Source organism: Silurus meridionalis, chromosome 1 (genome assembly GCF_014805685.1).
Source record: "Silurus meridionalis isolate SWU-2019-XX chromosome 1, ASM1480568v1, whole genome shotgun sequence".
Classification (NCBI taxonomy): Eukaryota; Metazoa; Chordata; class Actinopteri; order Siluriformes; family Siluridae; genus Silurus; species Silurus meridionalis.
In genome coordinates this window covers 25,413,555-25,435,709 of record NC_060884.1, presented here as the reverse complement: position 1 = coordinate 25,435,709, position 22,155 = coordinate 25,413,555, and the positions used below count along the sequence as shown (strand labels likewise).

General features: G+C 38.9%; 1 protein-coding gene across 5 annotated transcripts in view; it reads left to right on the top strand.

Moving 5' to 3' along the window:
- Window positions 1-22,155, top strand: part of pde4ba (phosphodiesterase 4B, cAMP-specific a) — a 170,777-nt gene that overhangs the window by 138,110 nt on the left and 10,512 nt on the right. For all 5 annotated transcript variants that reach the window (XM_046848797.1, XM_046848780.1, XM_046848789.1 and 2 more), the window contains one exon: window positions 18,492-18,604. In XM_046848797.1, coding sequence (XP_046704753.1) covers window positions 18,492-18,604 — 113 coding nt within the window. The remainder of the gene's footprint in view (window positions 1-18,491; window positions 18,605-22,155) is intronic.

The window sequence follows — 22,155 nt, the reverse complement described above, 5'->3', positions numbered from 1 at the left end:
GGTTTCTCAGTAACATTATGGGTTGAGCTCAAATAACAAGAACCTTCTCTTTTTTGCTCACTAGGCGTTTCTCTTGTATGACTGACAGCAAGATTCTCCATCTGTTTTAAAAAAAATAATAACTATCAGGGCTTTTTTCCAAAGTTTAATTTGAAAGATAAACTGGGTTTTCGTGTCTTGTGACTACTCTAGAGGATTGTAAAAGCACGTGTAGGCCTCTTACGTTTCTCCTCACGCAAAAGCTTGACCCTTGCTGAGAGCTCAGATTCACAATATCAGTGCAGCGCTTTCGGTACAGACCCTGACGTAGGTTCACTCTGAGCTATAAACCTTCACTGGAAGGGATCAGCATGCATGTTTTGAACATCGAGCACTGATCACAGCTTGAGTCCGCATGGAATAATTCAGTCTTATTGATTTAAGCTTAGTGCCGTAAAGCTGGATTGACCATTGCTATGAAAGCTGAACTTTTTTTATTATTATTTTACGGAGTGGTAATTTTGTCAAATCCAGCTGCATTAGGCCTAATTAAGCTCCCCAGTTAGTGTAATCTATCTAAGGCATTTGAAGTCTTTCTTGCACAGAGAAGCACAATGGTGGGCTTTATGGTGGTCCAGTCCAAGGAACAAGTACCTGCGTCACTGTCATCGTCACTGGGAAGCCCAGGTGGGGGGTCCAGCTGAAATGGAGCATGTGGTCTCCAGGAGAAATATTAGGGAATAATCCTGGAGCAGTGAAAGCTTGACCATTGAGGTTTTGTTAATTTCCTGCTTAGGAGAAGACATGAGCTCAGCATTTGTTTCCACAACCACAAAAAGTAATAGCTGAAATTAATGTCAGAAGTTACGTGTGGTTGTTTTACTGTTTCTTATAATGATTTTGACACATGTTCCAGTTTTGTGTGTGTATGTATATATATATATACTGTGTACCGTATATATATATATATATATATATATATATATATATATATATATATATATATATATATATATATATATGTATATATATATATATATATATATATATATATATATATATATATATATATATATATATACACACAAACGTTTTGTGGACAGATGACCATAACATTGCTATGTGCTTTATGAACATCCCATTCCACACATAGCCCCCACTTGCTCTAATAATTGCTCTCCACACTTCTGGGAAGACGTTCCTCTAGATTTTGGAGGGTGCTTGTGGAAATGTTTACCCACTCAGCCACAAAAACGTTTGAATGCAGTCAGTGTTAATCCCAAAGGTGTTCAATAGGGTTAAGGTCAGAGGTTTATAGCAGGCTATTCAAGATCTTCAACTACAACCCATGTAAACTATACCTTCATGGAGCTTGCTTTGTGCACAGGGGCATTGCCATGGGTTTAGATCAGCTAGCTTCATGAAGAGAAATTTGAATGCTACCACTACAAAAGACATCCTGTTCAGTTTTGTGTCTCCAACATTGTGGTAGCAGTTTGGAGAGGAACCACATATGGCTGGAAATGTCAGGTGCCCCAGTTCTTTTGCCCATATTGTGTATGTGTGTCTAGGTTCTAGGTGCATTTTTCTATTACTCTGATTGTATGTGTGAGAGTGAGTGACCATCCGAACTATTCATCAGCACAGGAAAACTTACTCTGAGTAGCTTTATGATGGTATGCAGGAAATAAAACAAGCACTTCCTGTTTTGTCAGACACATCACGCTGCATAGTTGCATGGGTTTGTAACCCTGCTGATGATGTCATGTTCCAATAGACAGCCATTTCATCACTATGGTGAAGCTTTCAGTGGGCACACATTTATGTTAGGAGTCTCCAGTGGCATTGCTTTGTAATGCTAGGAGGTTTCCTACAACGAAAGAGAGCTTTCTGGTTTCTCTGTAACATTTTGTGTTTATTATATTTAAGAAACAATATTATAGATGTATCTGTTATAGCGTAAGCAATAACAGGAACTAATTTGTCTCCTAAAAGTTTCACAGCATTAAATATAACAATAAACTGTGTGATATGTGTTCATTAATAATTTTGAAACTGTAATCCTGGGAAAATTGCTCTGATTATAATAAAGAAAAAACATTTTATTATTTGAAAAAAGAATAGGAAATAAAAAGTAGTGATATGTATTCAAACTGACATGTGATATAATGTGCTCAGTGACCAAGTCGTGTCAGGTCACTTTTCCCCAGCCTTCAGACACACACAGTGTGTGTGGCCTTGTTTGCTCGCTCTGTCTCCCACACTTTCTGCTTGTTCCCAGGCTATGTAGTGTTACGAGTCGGTTGACACATTATTATCCAGGCGGTTTTCCAGAACAAGGCCTCGGCTGACCTCACACGCCACCATGCACCATTAAACGGGCTAACCAGGCCTTCTAATGGATTGTTTGTCCTCATACAGTAATAAAAAAATAGGAAACATTCTATTAATGCTACTCTTTTAAGCACACTGTTATGCCTGGTCCAAAGTCCAGCTTGAAACCTACTTGCACCATTATGTCTTATCTGTGATCATTTATTTATTTTTTGTTTCCAGTATTACATTTGTCTGGGTTTGCCTTTAGTCATTTCTGTGAAACAGTCATGGGCGTAGTTTATATTTTTTTATTTTTATTTTTTTTGTGAAATGATCCATACAGAGTGAATTAAATAAATTTCCTTATAAATTATTATCTGTCACTGTCTGCATTGTTTGCTCTTTCCTTTTTGCTGTCTCCTTCCTCTCGCTTATTTCCTGTAATGTAAAAAGAAAAAAGACACACTTATAATAAAAAGACTTCATTTATAAAGTACAGACACTCACTAAACACAGGCACCGTCTAGGAACAGCAGAGCATCGTCAGCCAAATCTTTTCCCATCATCTGTCTTGGGCATAGTAGCCATAGTAACAGTGGCAGCAACAGGCCACCCAAACACACAGGGTTCTTTCCGTCTGTCGGGAAAACGTCAGCCCAAAGGAAGTCTGTGTGATAACCATGACGGCTCGAGCAGTTCTGTACTCCACATCCCTACTGAGTCAAGTGTCTGGCTATGTGTGTGTGTGTGTGTGTGTGTGTGTGTGTGTGTGTGTGTTTATTGTGGATTGGCTTAAATTTTAGTTTCTTTTACTCAGGAATCCGAGCAACTTTCTTCTTAAGTGTGTGTGTTTGTGTGTATACCAGTGCACGGACATGCCTACGTGATGGCGTTTGACCACTAGATGACTTTGACGAATGTGAGAAACTTTACGTGTGATGTTTACATGTCGTAGCAGGCCGCCTGCCTCGACTGATGTACGGCGTGTGTTGATTCTGTGTGTGGAGGTGAGGAATACCACACCGCTGTCCCAAAGCCATCGGTCCACTCCTATGTGCCAAACTGGCCTTAGATCTGAGCCGCGTGCCATGTTTATGTACTCCAAACCCCTAGAGATAGGATGACATCATTGCAAATATTTTCAAACAGACCTGGTCTCCAGTGAGAGGGGTGTGTGTTTTGGGAATAGGGATGGAGTAAGTGTAAAACCCTGGGCACTAAAACAGTTGACCTTTCAAAATGGCTAGAAGGGTGCAAAAATGACATGAACCATTAAACTGCCGTATGATACGGAACATCAGGAGGCTTTTATCACATGCTGAATCTCTCATTCTTCTATAAGAACAGATTTTGTATGGAGGCATTTTAGCATTGTAATTGTTAGGATTTAATGACAGATCGGGATCACATGTCATTGTAGGTGGTCATGTACAGGAAATAACGAATAAAACACTTAAGGGGATTTTTTGTAGTACAATGAACAATGTGGTGATGTTTTTGTATGGTGAGGAGGTGGGGGGTGCATTCAGTGTTCCAGTTTATCCCAAAGCTGTTCAATAGGCTTGAGGTCAGAGCTTTATAGAGCAGGCCACTTGAGATCTTCCAGTCCAACCCATGTAAAGTTTATCTCTGGCTTTGTGCACAGGGGCATTGTCATGCTGGAACCGGCTTGGGTAGTTCAAGTAAAGGTAGAATTCAGTGCTTCCGCATTCAGAGACATTCTATACATCTTTGTGCCTCCAACGGTAACAGTTCAGGGAAGAATCTCATATGACTGGAAAATACAGTGTCCCAATACGTTATCCATTCAGTGTAGTATATCACTTCAATTTCTCAGGAATTACAGGTTAAAAAGGTACTATTATTATTATTATTAAATAATGAGTAACAATGGAAAGGAAGCTGGTGAGGAAATAAATGTTTATTGGTGTTATAGCACGTGATAACAGGGACTAACTTATTTTGCAAGCGTTCCACAATGTTACACGGGACCATAAACGGATTATTTTTTATCTGTTTATTGTTCATTGGAACGTCCACAAAACAAGTTAGTCCCTATCATTTGCGTTATAACACCAATAAACATTTGTTTCCTCACTAACTTCTTTTCCAAAACAGCCATGTTATTATTAAAATACTTCCTTCTTTCAGACAAATCAAAGGAACACCTCTGTGTATGGGTGTCTTCTTTGAAATAAATGTTAAATAACACTTTTACTTAAAGACAACTAGACATATCTGAATATCACATACACATACAACTTCGATTTAGTCATTTATATTACTTTTTTTTTATAACTGACTAGGAAGTATTTTGGGTTTGCTCTATAAAATAGACCTCAGTAAGGCACTATGTCAACAAAAGTATTTGGACACCTGATATTTTTTCCATAAATTTGGAGGCACAGGATGTACACATTGTACAGGATGTCTTTGGATTCAGTAGCAGTACATTTTTTTTTTTTTACTCAAACTAGAAGACCCAAACCTGTTCCAGCATGACAATGCCCCTGTGCACCAAGCCACCTCCATAAAGATATAGTTTGCAAGGGTTGGAGTGGAAGATCATGAGTGGCCTGTTTTAGAGCTCTGACTGCAACCCTATTGAAAAACTTTAGGGTTATTTGGAATGTTGAGTGCATCCCAGTCTGCCCTATGCTACACCAGTATCTGACTTTACTAACACCCTTGTCGCTGAATAAAGCTCACACAAATCTCCACAACTAAACTCCACAATCTAGTCAAACATCAGAAGAGTGGATATGCTGTGTTGAGGCAGTTAGTGTTAATGCTGCGGTTTTTTTTATTGGTTACTTTTAGAACATTGGCCAATGTTTGCTTCAAATTCTGACTATGTGGACCATTAATGATCTATCATACCATTTTATGCTAGCAATTGCAATTGTATAAGATCATTACAATAAAATTACATTAATAGAAACTAAGCCAGAAGCAGTGCTACACTTTAAGGCCTGGTTACGTGTGAAATGAAATATGAAGTTTCCTCTCATGGGAATAATGTTTCACATTTGCAGGTGCAACATTTAGGTACTTTTAGATTGTTCAAATAGTCAACAGGAACATGGTGGATCCAAAAAGACGTTTTGTTTATTTATTACCTCGCTGTCACAATTCGCAATTTAATTATTCCACCTAGTATAGTATAGTATGTCAAACGAGTGATCATTTGGCACTGATTTATGCGGTTTTCTTCTACCTTTCTCTCTAATTTATGGAGCAGGTTTCAGACCATGGAGCTTTCATATGCTACTCAGAATAAATCAATCAACCACCAGTAATTTATTATTCTTTGATAAATTTATTTGTAGTAAAAGAGAAATATTTGACTTTTTTCTTCATGTCCTGCATTGTGTTTTTAAAGGAATTGATATGAGAGCTTTCAGATATCTGGTACTCCACTTTTCCTCATTCGGCTTAAGAGCCATGAAATTTACCTTCATTTCAGCTCCAGGTTGTAAACTGCATTTATTTTTGACAGCTTGGCTATTGCTCAGTGTATTGCATAGGCCTTGTTTTCAAAAGGTTTTTATTTCTAGATTTTGGTGTAATTTTTTTTTTGTCAATGGACTAGGAGAAAATTTTCTCTTTCAGTTCCAGTCACTGTGTCAGCATATGGCAAAAGAAAGAAAATAACATATTGAGAGTTTGAGAATGAATACGTAGCCAGTGGTGATTGTTGATTTTTTGCCATGCCGTATATTAGAAGAGGGAAAAAAAAGGCATGCCATTTGGAAAAAATCATTTAAAAAATAAGGACCAGCTTAATGGCTCGCCTCGGAGGTCACTGAATAGCGGTATTAGGCATTGAACTCTTTTGTACTTTATTGTACAGTAAATTGGATTATTTTATTGGAATATTCACTAAATTGAAACTTGGAAAATATGCATTAGTTAAGCCATTAGGTACAAAGTCAAGCTTTCTGTTTATTTTTAAATATTATGAAATTGTAAAATGTTAAGAACCACGTCAACTTTAATGTTAATATAATGTTTCGTACAATGCAATATGTATTTTTTGTCCCACAGATCTCAACCAGGTTTAATTTTTGGCCCTTCATAGGAAAAAGTTTGGGCAGCTGCACTCTGTTTGTTAGGGAAAGAAATCATGACAGATTTTTTATTTCAAAAGAAATAAAATAGCAATTAGTGAGGAAATAATGGTTGTTTGATAGCTGCTAAAATGTGAATAAAACACTTCAGGACATGGTGTTATAGGCAAATAATCATCTCCATGGTGGTAACAGTAACATTGCTTCACATTGGGCCACATCCCATTGTTGAACACTTTCCTATAACAAGAAAAAGAAAGAAAGTAAGGTGTTAGGAGGTTGGGATCAGAGTGCAGTTTAGCCATGTTACATGGCCCCTGGAGCACAGAGCATTAGGGGCCTTGCTCAAGGGCCCCAAGGGTGCAGCTTGGCAATACCGGGACTTGAACCCTCGACCTTCCTATCAGTTGCCCATAGCCCCTATTATGCTGTTATTGTTATTATTATTTTTATATGTATATTATTTATTACAGTATATTGTTATATTTTGCAATTGTGATGATGATTGAGAATTTCAATCCACTGTCCTTAACAAATTCTAACTTTGCGAATGTGAATAATTCTGAATGCCGACGCAATGTAACTTTTCAAGCAACTAGTTTCCAATTTCAAACCAAGAATAACAATTGTGTAATCTTGTAGCAAAATAAAATATCAGACCTATGAGGTGAAAGGTGATTAAATTCCGTACCCCCTCCTCAGCTGACTGCTGACTCAAATAGTTTGGGTGGTAATGGGAGAGCTTGGCTTTTGCAAAAGTGCAGCGCGGCTTCGCTGAGCATCTCGTGGCAGCTGGGGCATCAGGGCCACATCACACACAACATGACTATCTTTAGGGGGGAACAGAAAGGGCAGATACCTCTGTGCCAGGCATGAGGCACACTTGCTCGAAAGATCGAATGCTCTAAAACTTGTTCGTGCAGTCCATCTGCTCATGATCAGAGACGCATACTTGTAGCTCGAACACTATATTTTTAGTTTTCTAGGCCTCAATGGATCTCTTGTACAGATGTTTGAGCTGCAGTTTTTTTTCTTTCTGCCTGTGATTTGAATCAAAAGAGTTTTCTAAAAACAATGAACAAGAAGTCACACGAGAAATGTAAGTGTCACAGAGGCTGCTGTGAATACACAGTCAGGAATCAGTCCAGATACGTACCATTTCCTGTCCTTTATAACAGAATAGATTTTTTCTTGTGTAGATGCGTTTTATGTGCTGTGAAACCATATTCTTAAAGTCAAAGCATGGTTTCAAAACAAAATCAGACACCCTGGGCACCAACAGGCAGGCAGGTCTGAGTTACAAACTGTGTCTGTATTAGACGAGCAGATGTTTGCCTGGCTCAGAGAAGGAAGTCTGTGTCGGGTTTTGGCAGAGGCCTGGTGGAGAGCAATGCACCCTGCTAACTATCTGAATTATGCCATTGACGTCAGCACAGCCATAAAGCAGACACACTACCCTTCCTCTGTGAGCTCTTCTGCCAAAGGGCCTGCGGGTTTTCAAACAAACTCAACCAGAGCGAGAAAGAGAGAAAAAGACAGAGAAGATTATTTAGATTCGCATGACTCTTTTGTTTTGATTCTTAAATAGGACCTGGTCCTGCAAAGCTGCATGGTAAAAGAGTTGCCAAAGGATTCAATAAATTGAGTGTCAGAGTTTTAGTTCCTGTTTGTGGTTTGATGCCAAAAAACAGGCCAGTTTTTAATATGCAGTCTTTGTTTCATTGCCATGTGGGTAATTATTTAACTAAAACAACTTGTGTAAGAAGTTCAGAGGAATGATCAGTCACTTTCATTACACAGAAGAAGGTCACTGTGGTGTAAATGGTCTAACTTAAGTAAGAAATTATCATTACAGGGAAGCTGCAAGTTTACAGTTGGGTTAGTGCTCATATGTTCGACTGATGGAATATATTCATGCTTGTCTAGGTTTTTTATTCCTCTAGCTTGTTTGTTGCTTGTTGTGGTTTTTTTTTTTTTTAGGAAATAAATCCAGCCATTTGTTTTGAAGGACATTGCAAGCTTATATTTTCTACTAATATATAATATATAATCAAGCACTTATCTATAAAGCACTTGTTTGCCTTGTTATCATGTCATGCTACACACTTCATGATACATTGAGATCTGTGTAATTGCATAAACTGGTTAACAGCAAAGCATTCTGATTTCATTCCAATTTAATTACTTTGATTAACATTTTCCCAATGTTTTGAACGGTTTGACTTTTTAGAATTTAGTCGGAAACCACGTAGTTCCATGATGCCATATAAGCAGAACTTTCCGTAATGTATTAATATTTGCTAACATTCACGATGGGTTAGGCTGGGTGGTTGCAAAATTAACATTCCTGCAATGTTCAAAAAACATCTGCTCACACTATAATTACAAAGTTGCACAGTGAGACAAAATGAGACAAATAGAAAATAACTCAAATAGCAGAAATGTTCTTGATGCTGTTTCTAGCAACTATGGCAGCACAGTGAATGAATTGTGGATTTTGATTAGTCAAATATAAAATTTGCTAAAGTTTGACAGCAGTGCTGGCTGTAATTCAAATCACATGCTTATATGAATGCGTTTATTGTAATACGTTACGTTATCATTACCGGACTTGTGCGTTGGACTCTCCACATATTGCACGGCTGTAATTGCCGATACGGGAGTCTCTGGGGTCAGAGAGATTCGTCTGGTCTTTCAGATTTCTGATCTTTCAGACACGGGAGATTTTTTTAAGCTTTACGAGGCTTTAGAGAGTCCCTGTGCCAGAAGAACAGGAACTAGCTTGCTTCACAGACATTCCACAACATAACTGTAAACTTGTTTATCAAAACTTACACTGCTTTACATCATTGTTATATATTTTTTTTTTCTATTACAGCACACCGGATCATTTTCTTACACAATTGTTATATAGGATTAATAATTGTTAGCTGGATATGGGACAAGTGCTCTGCATCACTTTCCAACTCTATCCAACTTACAGGCCTTTTGTTCTAATTTACTCACTTCCTGGTATAATGTTTGCCTGATGATTGACAGGTAAACACACATTAGTTCAATAGATCTTCCTGCTGTCTGTACGGCATTAAATAAATACATTACACTTTATATTGTGCAATATTTATGCAGCTATTTAGTTAAACAGGGGTAAGCAGATTCAAGCCTAGATTGTATGCTGCAGAGGAAATGTAGTGTGTGCTACACAGCAGTGGAAAGTGAGCTGATGTCGATTCCGAGTAATTTCCATATCCTAATACATATCACTCTGTCATGCACCAGACACATCCTTTCCATACTGTATCTATGCAGTTTAGAGACCTTAAAGCGGGCGTAGAAAATGTCAGACCTAACAAATAAAGGGCTGACTCTTTTTACTGCACTCAATCAAACAGCGGTTTCTCTCCATCTCCCTCTACTGTGGATATTGGATTTCCTGAATCACACCACCAAAGTTATATTGTTAAGCAGAGTTTATGAGATAGCACAGTGCGCAGCTGATTCTCATTAGCGTGACGAGATCAAATCTTTGCTACATGATTAGGGCAGTCATGCTCCTGCTTCAACCTCGACCCGTTTTCATCAAGTGACCTGCCAGCCTGCTTTGAAACAACAAAATCCCACTGGAAAGTGGAATTAATTGGAACGTGTTGGCTTTTTAATTTGTACTGAAGGAGATAGGAGATTTATATAGAGGGTTCTCACTCAATGAAGTTATTGAATTTTGGCAGTGGATCGGCTGTAAGGGTTCAAGTCAGGTAAAAGGACAAAGCATGAACTGTGTGTGTGTGTGTGTGTGTGTGTGTGTGTGTGTGTGTGTGTGCATACCCATGCTGATAAATAATGAAACTGTTATCCATGTCCTAACCTCAGATGCCCTCTTTGGACCAGACGTTTTGTATCATTAGCTTTTTATCCAATTATTGATCTCAGATCAACCAGGGCCTGCCTACATCCAGCCTACACACACACACACACACACACACACACACACCTCCAAGATATCAGGGCTGCCACATATAGGCTCACAGTCTAGGCACACATGCTCCTGTGGGACTGTATGTGCTTCATGCAGGTTCTCTGGTTTCCTTCGACCTACTAAAACATGCATATAGTGAACCGGCTACACTAAATTGACCATAGGGGTCTTTTAATGTGTGAATAAAGGTTGTTACATCCAGGATATATTTCCCCCTTGCACCCCATGTTTTCCAGAATAGGTTCCAATTCCACTGTGACCCCGACCAGGATGAATTCCATATTAAAGCTGAATGAATATATGCTATAAAAGGTCAGCAATATCTGACCTTATCTATTTTTATCTTTTTTTTGGGTAGTGGTAGCTCAGTGGTTAAGGCTCTGGGTTACTTAGGGGTTCAAGCTGTAGAATCTCAAAGGTGCTACGTTCTGGGTCCTTGAGCAAGGCCTTTAACTCTCTGTGCTCTAGGGCCGCTGTATCATGGCTGACCCTGTGCTCTGACCCCAGCTTCCTAACATCACTGGGCTATGTAAAGAAAGAATTTTACTGTGCTGAAAAGTACATGTGACTAGAATAAATCACCCTACTTTCTTTAATCTCCAGTGTCAATACAGTTGACCATTGATTTGAAAATACAGTAGGAAGTCTCTTTAAATTCATGATTCATTTTAACCAAGCCTTTTTTGCACTTCAGTGCATTGTTATACTTCTTCAGAACTGCACGCTTGAGTCATAGTCTTTCTGAGCAGTAGGTAAACATTGGCTGTCTGCAAAACAGTAGAGTAAACAGTAAGATCTGATATGTAAAAGCTCATGTTTTATTGCTAGCCAAACACAAATGTACCTGGTAATCGACTCTCATGCGGATGTTCTTGTATTTAATTATTTATTTTTTGCTAAAGCCTTATGATGAAAATGATCCAGAATTGCATCATCTGGACAGGTAATGTTTATTTGCAAGCATGATTTGATGCTTTTGAAATTTTAATCATAGGCAGATTTAAATCCAGTTTATGCTCTGTTACGATTTAAATGTGAATGGGCAAGTCTGAGTTCATAAATGAAGCTAGCTGAGACATAATATTTGAATCGAAGAGATTAAACATTGATTTATATATAAACAGATGTATTGCACTAACTTTCTACTAAGTATCTAGCTGATTTTTTGAGTTAAACACTGAATAGGGGAGATAAACACCACATCATTTAATTTTTTACATTAATACTTCAGTGCAAAATTCAAGTTAATCGTCGCTACTTTACCAATAACATTTCAGTTTCTGTAGCTCTCTCTACAAGCTAATCACTGTAGAGCTGGGAATTCAAATGGTTCAGTTTTGTAAAGTGGCTTTTCCGAACTACTGTCTTCTATCCCATCTTAAGTTCCTGTAAACAGCCTCAAATTGGTGGTATCGCCTTCTTCATCTTCTTGATTTTTAACCACACTTCTTTTAGTAATTGACCAGGATTCTGTAAACAGGTCCAGCGAACTAAGTGTGTAGGAGCAAGTCTGACCTTCAAAAGGAAAGCGGGTTAGAATGACAGCAAATGGGTGATATAAGACAACGTGGCCAAGCCACTGGTGCATGATTCAGTCCCTGGCTCGCATGCCACACCATAACCAAAAACACCGCCTGGCTTGTTTTCTTCCCGCTTTGGTGTTTGATTCTAAAGCGTGGCCTCATAAATCTGTGTGGAATATTTTCCGGAATGCCGCTTTGCGGAAGAGAGACAGGGGGCTCACTGTCAGGGCATGGATGGTCTGAAACGGGGACTGCGAAGAGTAAATGGCCTGACAGAGATCAGGCCATTGGCTGTGGAATATTTACCCTCCCTCTTTTTTAAACTCTCTTAGACTTTCTCTCTCATTAACACACACAAGTATCCAGTGTTGAACTGTAGCAAAGAATCTCATGTCTGTGAAGAAAAAGCTAAACGCTTAAACACATGATGGCATCCTGAGGGGGGAAAAAAACGCTAATAACTGTATTGCTTTCAAAATTTCCAAAGTAAATCAATTAGATTAATGAAGTTATTTCCGATGCTATAATTATGTGAGGTAACTGCCTTGCCAAATAGTCATGAAGCGATAAGCTGAAAAAAGGTTTTCTCTGTGGTTCCTGTTGCCAGAAAAGAAAATATGTGTGAAAGCACTGCATAAAAAGAAAAAAAAAAAGAAAAAAAAGAGTTCGTTTTGTGTGGTCTAATGAGTTCACAATTCCCGGGCCATGTGAGGTCTAGCGAGGTTTTGTCCTTCATGTGGTTGGGTTAGCACACTCCGCTCCTCCCTGCTCGCTCGCTCAATGCCTCACTTGTTTAAGCCTTTAAGCACTGAGCAGGAGATTCGGCTTCCTCAAGGAAAACCTTTCAGTATACCCAGTCCTGCCAGGAAATGAACCGTACGCTGGAATCTAAAAGACGGATAGATATCTGCACTAGAATTCAAAAACAAATAACCAGTTTCTGATTAGGACAGTAGTATGAATAGTGACGCTGGTGTAGAGTAATGCGACCTGCAAGACATTGCTGTTTATGATGGTTCAAAACAATCCTGAATTGGAAGTATTTCTTGGGGTTTGGTAAACACTGTTGACAATTCTGCTTAAAGTGGCCTTTGTATTCAGTTCCTCGGGCCAGAGCATGATAATGGCATGCAGTCGTGCATACAGAACACTGCTTCTCTTGGATAAACGCTTCACCCCGTGTGAACCCGTTTTGTAATTGTGTATTTATCTGAAGGTCTCCCATGACTGTAAAATGCCATGCAAGGTCAAATATATCTTTATAGACTGCTTTGTTTTGAAAACAAAAAAGTGAATTAAGTAGCATGTACAGTAGTGTGTTTATACAAAATGACTGTTATTTAGGATTTGGTAGACGTGATGTACTGTATAATAAGAATGGATACAATCCAGTTACATGATTGAGCAGCTTAGGATAAGGACTTGCTTACTGGCGGTATCATTGCAATGCAGGGATTTGAACTAATAACCTTCTAGCCACCAAAACACGTATTTACCTTCCTCTACAAACCTCCCACACATACATGTTCTCACAAAGATTTTGGAAATGAGGTGTTTACCCTCTGTGTAAATGAGGCGAACCATTTTGGGACGCATTTCATCCACCGACTGGAAGTGAACCATCAACTCCAGACTTCTTGCCACCCTTAAGGCCAAAGAATGATTCTATAAAGTAAACAAGACACAATGAATCCAAAGTCACTCAAACTGCTGCTTAACGTTTGTATTTAAAATGTTTGTATTTAAGTATGTTGTACTTTCCGCCATACTGTATATGCCCCGACTCTAGAAGTATTGGCACCCGTTAAATACTAACTCCCACCATGCAAACTCATTTCCAGGCATATAATTCTGTTCCTGCAAAAGTACTAAATGAAAGAGAGTCGTCTACATAATGCAAAGCAAAGTGGAAATGTTGTGCATGGAGGAGTGTCCAAAATGTCAGCGCTGTAATTTTCACCAGGGGAGGCTTCAGCAAATATTATTGCAGAGGTGCATATAATTAAGAAAAAAGAACCTAAGAGAAAAAATGCACTGTTTAAAAATGCATTTGACCAATGTTATGTTGAAATAAAACTATGGATCATTCCTTGTTGTATAAGCCTAAATAACTGGCATTAAGTGATTCGCATGTTTTTCTTTATGATTTCAGTATTTTACTTGTTATAATTATGGGTGTGACTCATTCTGAGGGTTGACCATAGAAATTTTAGACCGCAGTCATTTAAAATAAGTACCGATCAAGTGTTGTTCTCACATGCGAACAGCCAATGTGTAAAGTTATGTAGTTTTTTTTGTTGTTGTTCTTCTAGACCTCATACTTCACTACACACACCACACACATTGCTGGTATGAATGTTAAAGCTGTCACCACAAACATCCCACATCCTTTTCATTCTCTAACACCTTGCACATATGCGTACAGGATGCACAAACAAATGCACACACACGTTCACACACACACACAAAAAACTCTGTCAAACTCAACTGCATCATAGTTATATGACTTGAATTGAAAGGACCCACACTCGCACACATACGTTTACACATTTCAAAGCCACAAAGCCCCAAACATTTTCAACATTGATTTTACCGCTTAGAACACCTCCTCTGCATTTGTCCTTCTACGACCTGAAAACTTTACGCAAGTACACACACTCATATACGTTTCGCACCCACACGAGTATAAACGATATTACATGTAATGCATTATTACTGGAAATGTCAGAGTGACATTTTGAGGACGTAGTTCAGGATCTCCAGCACAGCTGTGTGGTTATCAATCGGGAAAATGACCGGGTAGAAGGTTATAACACATGTTTAGTTTGCATTATTCATGGAAGAAGCTTTTTGTTGACGTCCGCTCCATTTGAGATCGCTAAACGGATGACCTCATGCTTTGTGGGTAGATGCAAGATGGGCATATGTCGGATTTTTTCCTGGACCAGTGCCTCGAGCTCCAAATGTGCTGGTCCGTGTGTGTGTGTAGTGCAGAAAACCCCCTATTACGCATATGTGGTCAGCCACTTCACTACTGTTTTAATGCGCACGTTGTCTGACTTTCATTTTACTTGCAGAGAGACCAAAAGAGCGGTCTATCCTTTTATCTTTCATTTACAACAGGCCATGTGTGACTCAGTGTGTGTAAGTGTGTGAGAGTGTGAGAGAGAAGGGGGATGTGGATGACAGAAAAACTGCTTATGTCTTTTCACTAGCTTTTATTGCTGGTACTAATAGTAATAATAATATTAATAAAGTAATAATACTAATAGAAACTGTGAATCCTGCCTGGTAAGACACTCATTTATGAATAAAAAAAACGTGAGAAAAGTTTACCGCTTGATCCACACCATAAAAAAAGGATTCCCACTAATCAGCCGCATACACTTTATGATTTGTTATGAAATGATAACATGCCGGTTATCAGTTGGCGCACACCCAGCTCGATGCCGACGCAGGTTTTTTCCCCACAATAGAGAACAAGAAACCTCCCTTTAACAGAAAGAGGAACAGAAACAGAGCCAAGGGATTGTGCTGAGAACTAACGTATGTTTGATAAGACGAAGGCTTTTAGTTCAGCCTCTTGGCATTTGTTCCACATACGGCTAACATGCGCATTTAACTTCAAGGCATCGAGCATGTCCTCCTCTAAGATCCGCATTTGAAAATTATTGGCATCCTTCATGAAAACAAGCTAGAATAAAGCTTTAACATACAATGATTGATACACTTTATAGACAAGTTTGTGGACACCTGATATTAAGATTATAAGATAACATTCATATGTCCTTTTTGAACATCCTATACTACATATACTCCCTATTTGTTGTTATAATAATATTCACTAATCAGGGAAGATCCTGTGTATAATTCATTGTACATCCTAGATAATCCTTATATCTGTATATTACTATATACACTGTGTATAACCTTTGTACAGTTGTACATACATTGTACATATCCCATATTGTACATTTTTATATTCCACATTCTCTACACATATTGTGCCTTACATACTTACTTACGTCTGTCTGTATGTCTGTCTGTCTAACTAACTAATCAACTAACTAACTAACTAATATGTTCTACTAGATTTTAAAGTGTGGGTGTGTAGACTTGTGCTTCCTCAGCCACAAGGGTCTTACTAAAGTCAGGTGATGATCTAGGGTGAGGTGGCCTGTGGTGCACTAAGCATTCTAGGTCATTCCAGTGGTGTTAAATAGCAGGCCACTCAAGAAAACCATCAACGATAATCTTTCTATAAGAATCACATATGGTTGTGAAAGGTCAGTGTCTAAATACTTTTGCCAGTTTAGTGTTTTTTTAGTGGAAATATTTTTTTTTTTTCTTAAAAAAAGCTTTCATTTCTAGTGTTTCAGTCATCAGCGTCCCCAGTTCATAACCACGCTGACCTTCTTTATTTAATATGTACCCAATTTAAAGAACACTGAAACCATGCTCATGCCTAATGCCAGTATTATGTGTTGTTTTACATCTATTAAATGGAAATGATTAATTCTGAGTTTCTTTGGTGCTGGAATGTATTTAGGTTTTTTCCCATTGTGATGCACAACCATGAAATTTTAGAAATTTAGAGTGCAACCTTGTCATCGATTAAATGCAATAACTGTTTTTGCTGGGGAAAAAATTGTACAAAGAAGCAGTACGGAATGAAATCCATGTCTGGGGACTAGCGAAGAAAATTGGCTATGCTGTCTGGGTGAAAGAGGTGGCATACTCTGTGTCTCTCTTTCTCTTTTTCTCTTTTTTTCTTTCGCTCATTCTCTTGCCTGTCAATTGCAACAGCAACAGAAGAAATGAATCGTGGGCAAATATGAGCTCATGAATGTAGAAGTGGGCGGGTAGCGGTTGCTTCTGAGTTTGTTTATCTGCTTTTCAAAGCTGCATGAGCATTTGATGGAAAAGATCTTCATGTGTCTCAGAAGATAATGTTTAGAAGATAAGCTTTTTTTTAAGATGTCTATATTTCTTAAACGTACCTTCATGCGAGTAGTGTTATTGGAAAACGTTTTTATGTGAATAAGTATTACAGGAAACAACAGCTTTCACATTTGCTTTAGTGATGCACTTGAAATGTTGCATGCAATGTTTACGTAATTGCTTTGTAGACGGATGTCAATCATTTTAACTTTTTGTTTTTGCAAGATGAGAGTTTAAAGAGTCATTGTTCTGGCTTTTTTGTGTTCATCAACTTCAGTTCACTTCTATTCATACAGTTAGATTAGATTAAATTAGATTAGATTAGATTTAACATTATTGCTATTGTGCAAAGTTTAGGGCCAATGAAATACAGTAAGCATCTAACCAAAAGTGCATATAGCAATGTATATAAATAAGTAAATCTAATGCAAAAGTGCATATAGTGTAATAATATTACAGTATAAGTTGTAAATATGAATATAAACATAAAGGCAACATGAGGTGAATGTTGTAATTTGTGCAACAGTAACAGGCATCAGGAAAACAATGTAAGTGTACAATGAGCTTGATACCATCCACTATGCAGAATCCATGTGACACCATTCACAAAAATGAGGAGCCAAGTCAGTGCACATATTTTCGTCCTTTCTGCTTTGCGCATTCAAATGGTCCTTTGGACACAACCACTCTCACATTCTCTCCTATTTCAAGTTATGAATGTTTTGATTTGTTTGGATGCAAGTCATCATGAATCAGAGCTGCCCAGTGACTGAATGACCAAATGTGCGTAAATGTAATTCCCCACCGCTGTGTTGTGCAGCTGCGAGTCCCAAACGCGGCATAACACATACACAGACAAGGCACACAAGGAGTCATCTGTGTATAGTAGAGCCTTCATGAGTCCTTCCCCTGTTTAACAGCGCTGAGGCTTCGCTCTGGCCTGCGTGCCCCAGATTACAGGGCTGAAGTCGGCAGTAACATGAACTGTTAGATTGTGTGCATATGCTGTAAAGCAGTGGTTTAGTGTATGTAAATGTGTGTGTGTGTGTGTGTGTGTGTGTGTGTGTGTGTGTGTGTGTGTGTGTGTGTGAGAGAGAGAGAAAGAGAGAGTGTGTTGGTGAGTGTATCTATGTATACAGGTGTGTATCTTTGTGTGTTTGTGCTTCCTGGCTTGAGGTTTAGATTTTTGTAAATGAGGAAGTGGGTGACTGTGTGTGTGGTGGAGGATTGGGGGCTATGCAAAACGCCCCACACACACACACACCCCATCTTCCTGTCTATTGACATCACAGCTGAACGGGTAAGCTAGGCAGTGCACGAGAGGTCAGAGGCACAGAGCCAGGTGGCAGAATCACTTGACCACAGCCAACTCACAGACATTGAGAAAAAGAAGGCGGGCGAGTGAGAGGAAAGGGCTTCAAGCCAGGAAACCGTATCGCCCAGCTACAGGCGCTTCATCCAGCTGCAGACCTCACTCCCTCGCTCTCATACACCGTGCAGTCGTGTATGTGTGTGTGTATCTGTGTGTATCTGTGTGTGTGTGTGAGGGAGAGAGAAAGAGAGAGCGAGTGAGTGCAAGCCCCTCAGAGTGTGCGTGTGAGCCCAGGATGAAGAATCGCCTGAGCGCCCGAGTAACCATGCAGGAACGTTTTGAGCGAGCGTCTGTCTCTGTGTGCCTTTACACAGACGAGTCGTACCAGAAACTGGCTGTGGAGACCATGGAAGAATTGGACTGGTGCCTGGATCAGCTCGAGACCATCCAGACCTACAGGTCCGTCAGCGACATGGCCTCCAACAAGGTGAGCTGAGCATACGGACTCCTACAACACACACTCACACACACACACACACACACACACACACACACACACACACATGCACACACACACACAGACTGAAATAACAGCATTCAAACTCGCAAACAACTTTTAGAACACTGTAGTTAATCCGTGAAATATTCTGCCTTTGTTTTGGTTCCCACTTGTTTGACTTTACCGTACGTCTCATTATGAATGGCTCTATTGAGAATCCCGTGGCGACAGATTGAAGTACATAAACCTTCTTATGAGACAAAAACCGCTTTGATGACATCTAAATGCTGAGACTAATATCATACCTCTAAGGCACACAGAAAACAAAAATTCCAATCATAGCATAAAGGTGTTGAAATCAGTAGGATCATGATTTTGTTGAGCTGATCCCAGGTCAGAGTTTTCTGTACACTAGCTGAAAGACACCATATGCAAGACCGCACACACACACACACACACACACACACACGCACACACACACACACACACACACACACACACACGCACACATGCACACACCACAGCTAAAGTGTGTGCGTTAAGCATTTCTGCTTTCCTCATCGAGCAGGTCGTAGCATGTCTCATGCTGCAGTAAAGGATTTCCAGACGATGAGCTGGAGTTGCGTGAGTGTCTGTAGTTATATGGATATTAAACAAAGTTTTAAGCACCTGTCGTGTCTTAACGATCCACTAATAGCACGCAATGCGAAGTTCAGGATTTTATATGTCAGCCTTTTTATGTGTATCGTATATTTATATTTGATATATTTATAGACAGTTTGTTGCTACATCTGCTGTATCACTAGTTTGATACGTAATTTTTAAAATAATTAAAAATAAATGCTGTACCTAATTAACACGAAAAAAAAGAACAGTGTAGTCAGACTCGATGTGATTTGTGATCATATTATTCAAAGCTTTATTATGCTACTCATAGTCTAGGCATTACAGCATTAGTGGTTTAGGAGTACGTATCAATGAATCAGACACGCTCCCTGGTTGTCCTGTCCAGCATGTGTGTGTGTGCGTACACACTGCAGATGTGTGAGTCAGGTTTCCTGTCTCCTTCCTAAGCCATAGCCAGGCACAGACTACAATAGGAGAGAGTGCTGTGTCAGGACAAGGCGTGCTCCCCCTGTTTGTTTCTCCATCTGCTGACGTCAAACTACAACAAGGGGACTCTGAGGAACACAATAGGGTTGATTATTATCTCATATATATACCACATACTTACAAAATGTAAAAAATAAATTAATTAATTGGAAAAACATCCCCATGAGTTTTATTCCTCTTATACAACACAGCAATTAATATTCTTTAGTTAAAAAGGGCGCATCCTTTCCGGCTTTTTTCCTTAAATTTTAACGAGACAAAGTAACGCAGCTTATCGCGTTACAAAGAAATTAAAAAGTGCAGCATGCCAAGATTTAACCATATCATATAATCATACTGTATCTCTGTTTAAGTTACACAACCACCATAAACATCCCAATAAAACGAACAAAATTAGAAAAAGCACATTAATATAGTAGCTATTGTCAGAGCTGCTGTTATGGAAAAATGTTTCGACCTTCTGACCAATCAGAATCTCCTGTTCGTATTAAAAGTGGTTGAAATGTATCGTCTGTGAACAACCTAGTATATAATTCCAATTAATTTCCTCAAGATCTGTGAAAAGGGGTGGAGCCATCCTGCAAGACCTCATCTATTACCCTATCACGTGATCAATCCCAAGAACTGTATTTTTTCGCATTGACTTTCTCACTACTAAGAAACGTGGAGCAACTACAGTACATAACCGTGTCACGTTTTAGTTTTTTCTTCCCTTTTATTTCTCACCCTTTGTTTAAAAACGGTCTGGTGTCACTTTATTATTTATTTGTTCTTGTAACCGCAGAGCAATACGAATGGAGTACCAGCGAATATTCACCCATTGTACAACCAATAATAATTGTTTATAAAAGCACACTGCATATTTACTCACCGCAGGTGTTCTTGTACTGTATATGTACTGTAATGTTTGTGTATTTGAAGAGCAAACCGAAAAATGTACACCGGGCAGCACTCACGTGGCAACTGTCAATCCATCATGAGAATAGGTTGAGATATATATCATGTATGCACTTGGGCACCATAAATATCCCGTATTATTATATTTTAGATTTTCCATGCGCATTATATATGTAGTATAGTCTATTTTAATATATTTTATCGCACTAAAGTTCTTGGTGTGTCCTGAGGAGGCAGTGTTTTCTTGTGACAGAAAAGGCATGAAGTTTTAGAGTTAAGGAGATTTGATGGGGTGGTTGTGGATCAACGGCCAACAAAATAGAAGAATAAGAATATAAATCAATAAATACAGGAGAACGTTTATGATGATGAGGCAACGATTCTTTTTACGTAAGCAGATGGAGGTTACAGGAATTCTACAATGTGCTAATAGGAGAGTATTGAGACACCTGATTTTTAACTGAGGGTAATACAGGGTTCGAGTGTGCTATTTGGTGTGTTTGTGTATGTGTGTGTGTATGTGTGTGTGGGTGTTGTTTAACTTGAAGAAAAAGCCATTATCTCATCTGTATACTTGATCTCGATCCAATGCAAAGAAGACTGTTTAAACTGTAAACTATGTTGCAACTGGGTGCATTTGTGTGTGTGTGTGTGTGTGTGTGTGTGTGTGTGTGTGTGTGTGTTTGCTTGAGGCATAAGAGGGAGGTCCCAGCAGTGAGGGGCGTGTGCGTAGACAGTGACACACTCACATAGTGAAGTGTAGTCAGAGCGAACAGCTCAAAGTAAGTCAGTAACTCTCCTGCGTGTGTGTCTGATGCCAAATCTCAGCGCTGCTCGACACTAACACACACGTGTCTGCGCAAAGAAAGACTTCACACTCTGCCTCAAGATGGGAGCTTGTTGCTTGGAAAGAAAGGAACACAAAAAGTTCGGGAAAATTAATTGCTGGAGAAAGGTGAGCTGACGCTAAAATCGGTCTTGTTTGGTTCATCCTTTAGGCTTTACGTGGGACTCTTTACGTGCCTGCTTTCAGAAATCATTCATCGCCCTTATTGCTGAAATATATATATATAATTTGTATATATTTTATTTTTCAAGTTCTCTCTTTCCTGTGTCTCTGATTTGCCTTGAAAGGTTCTAGATGCTTTTCAAGTTTCTGCTGGATCTCTCAGATCTTTATTGGCACATTGTTCAATCCAGTTTAGTGTGTGTTTCAGTGTCTGCAGCTTCCAAAGTTTACATTGGGGTCTTTAAATTATACACCTAATCAAGTCATTCTGTTTTGCTATAATGCAGATAAATGTAACAAAATGTATAAGCATGACAGTTGTAGTACATTTTTCTTCATTTTAGTTAGTGAGAAACATTTTACACATTGGTAGGGTTTTTGATCTTTGTGCATCGAACACACCGAAACACTGACTCATTATGTTCCATTATACAGAAAAACAAAAACAACAGATAAAATATAAAGCAGGGTTTTTCCCTCTTTTACTAATTCTTGTTACTTAAAGCAGTTTTTTTTTTCC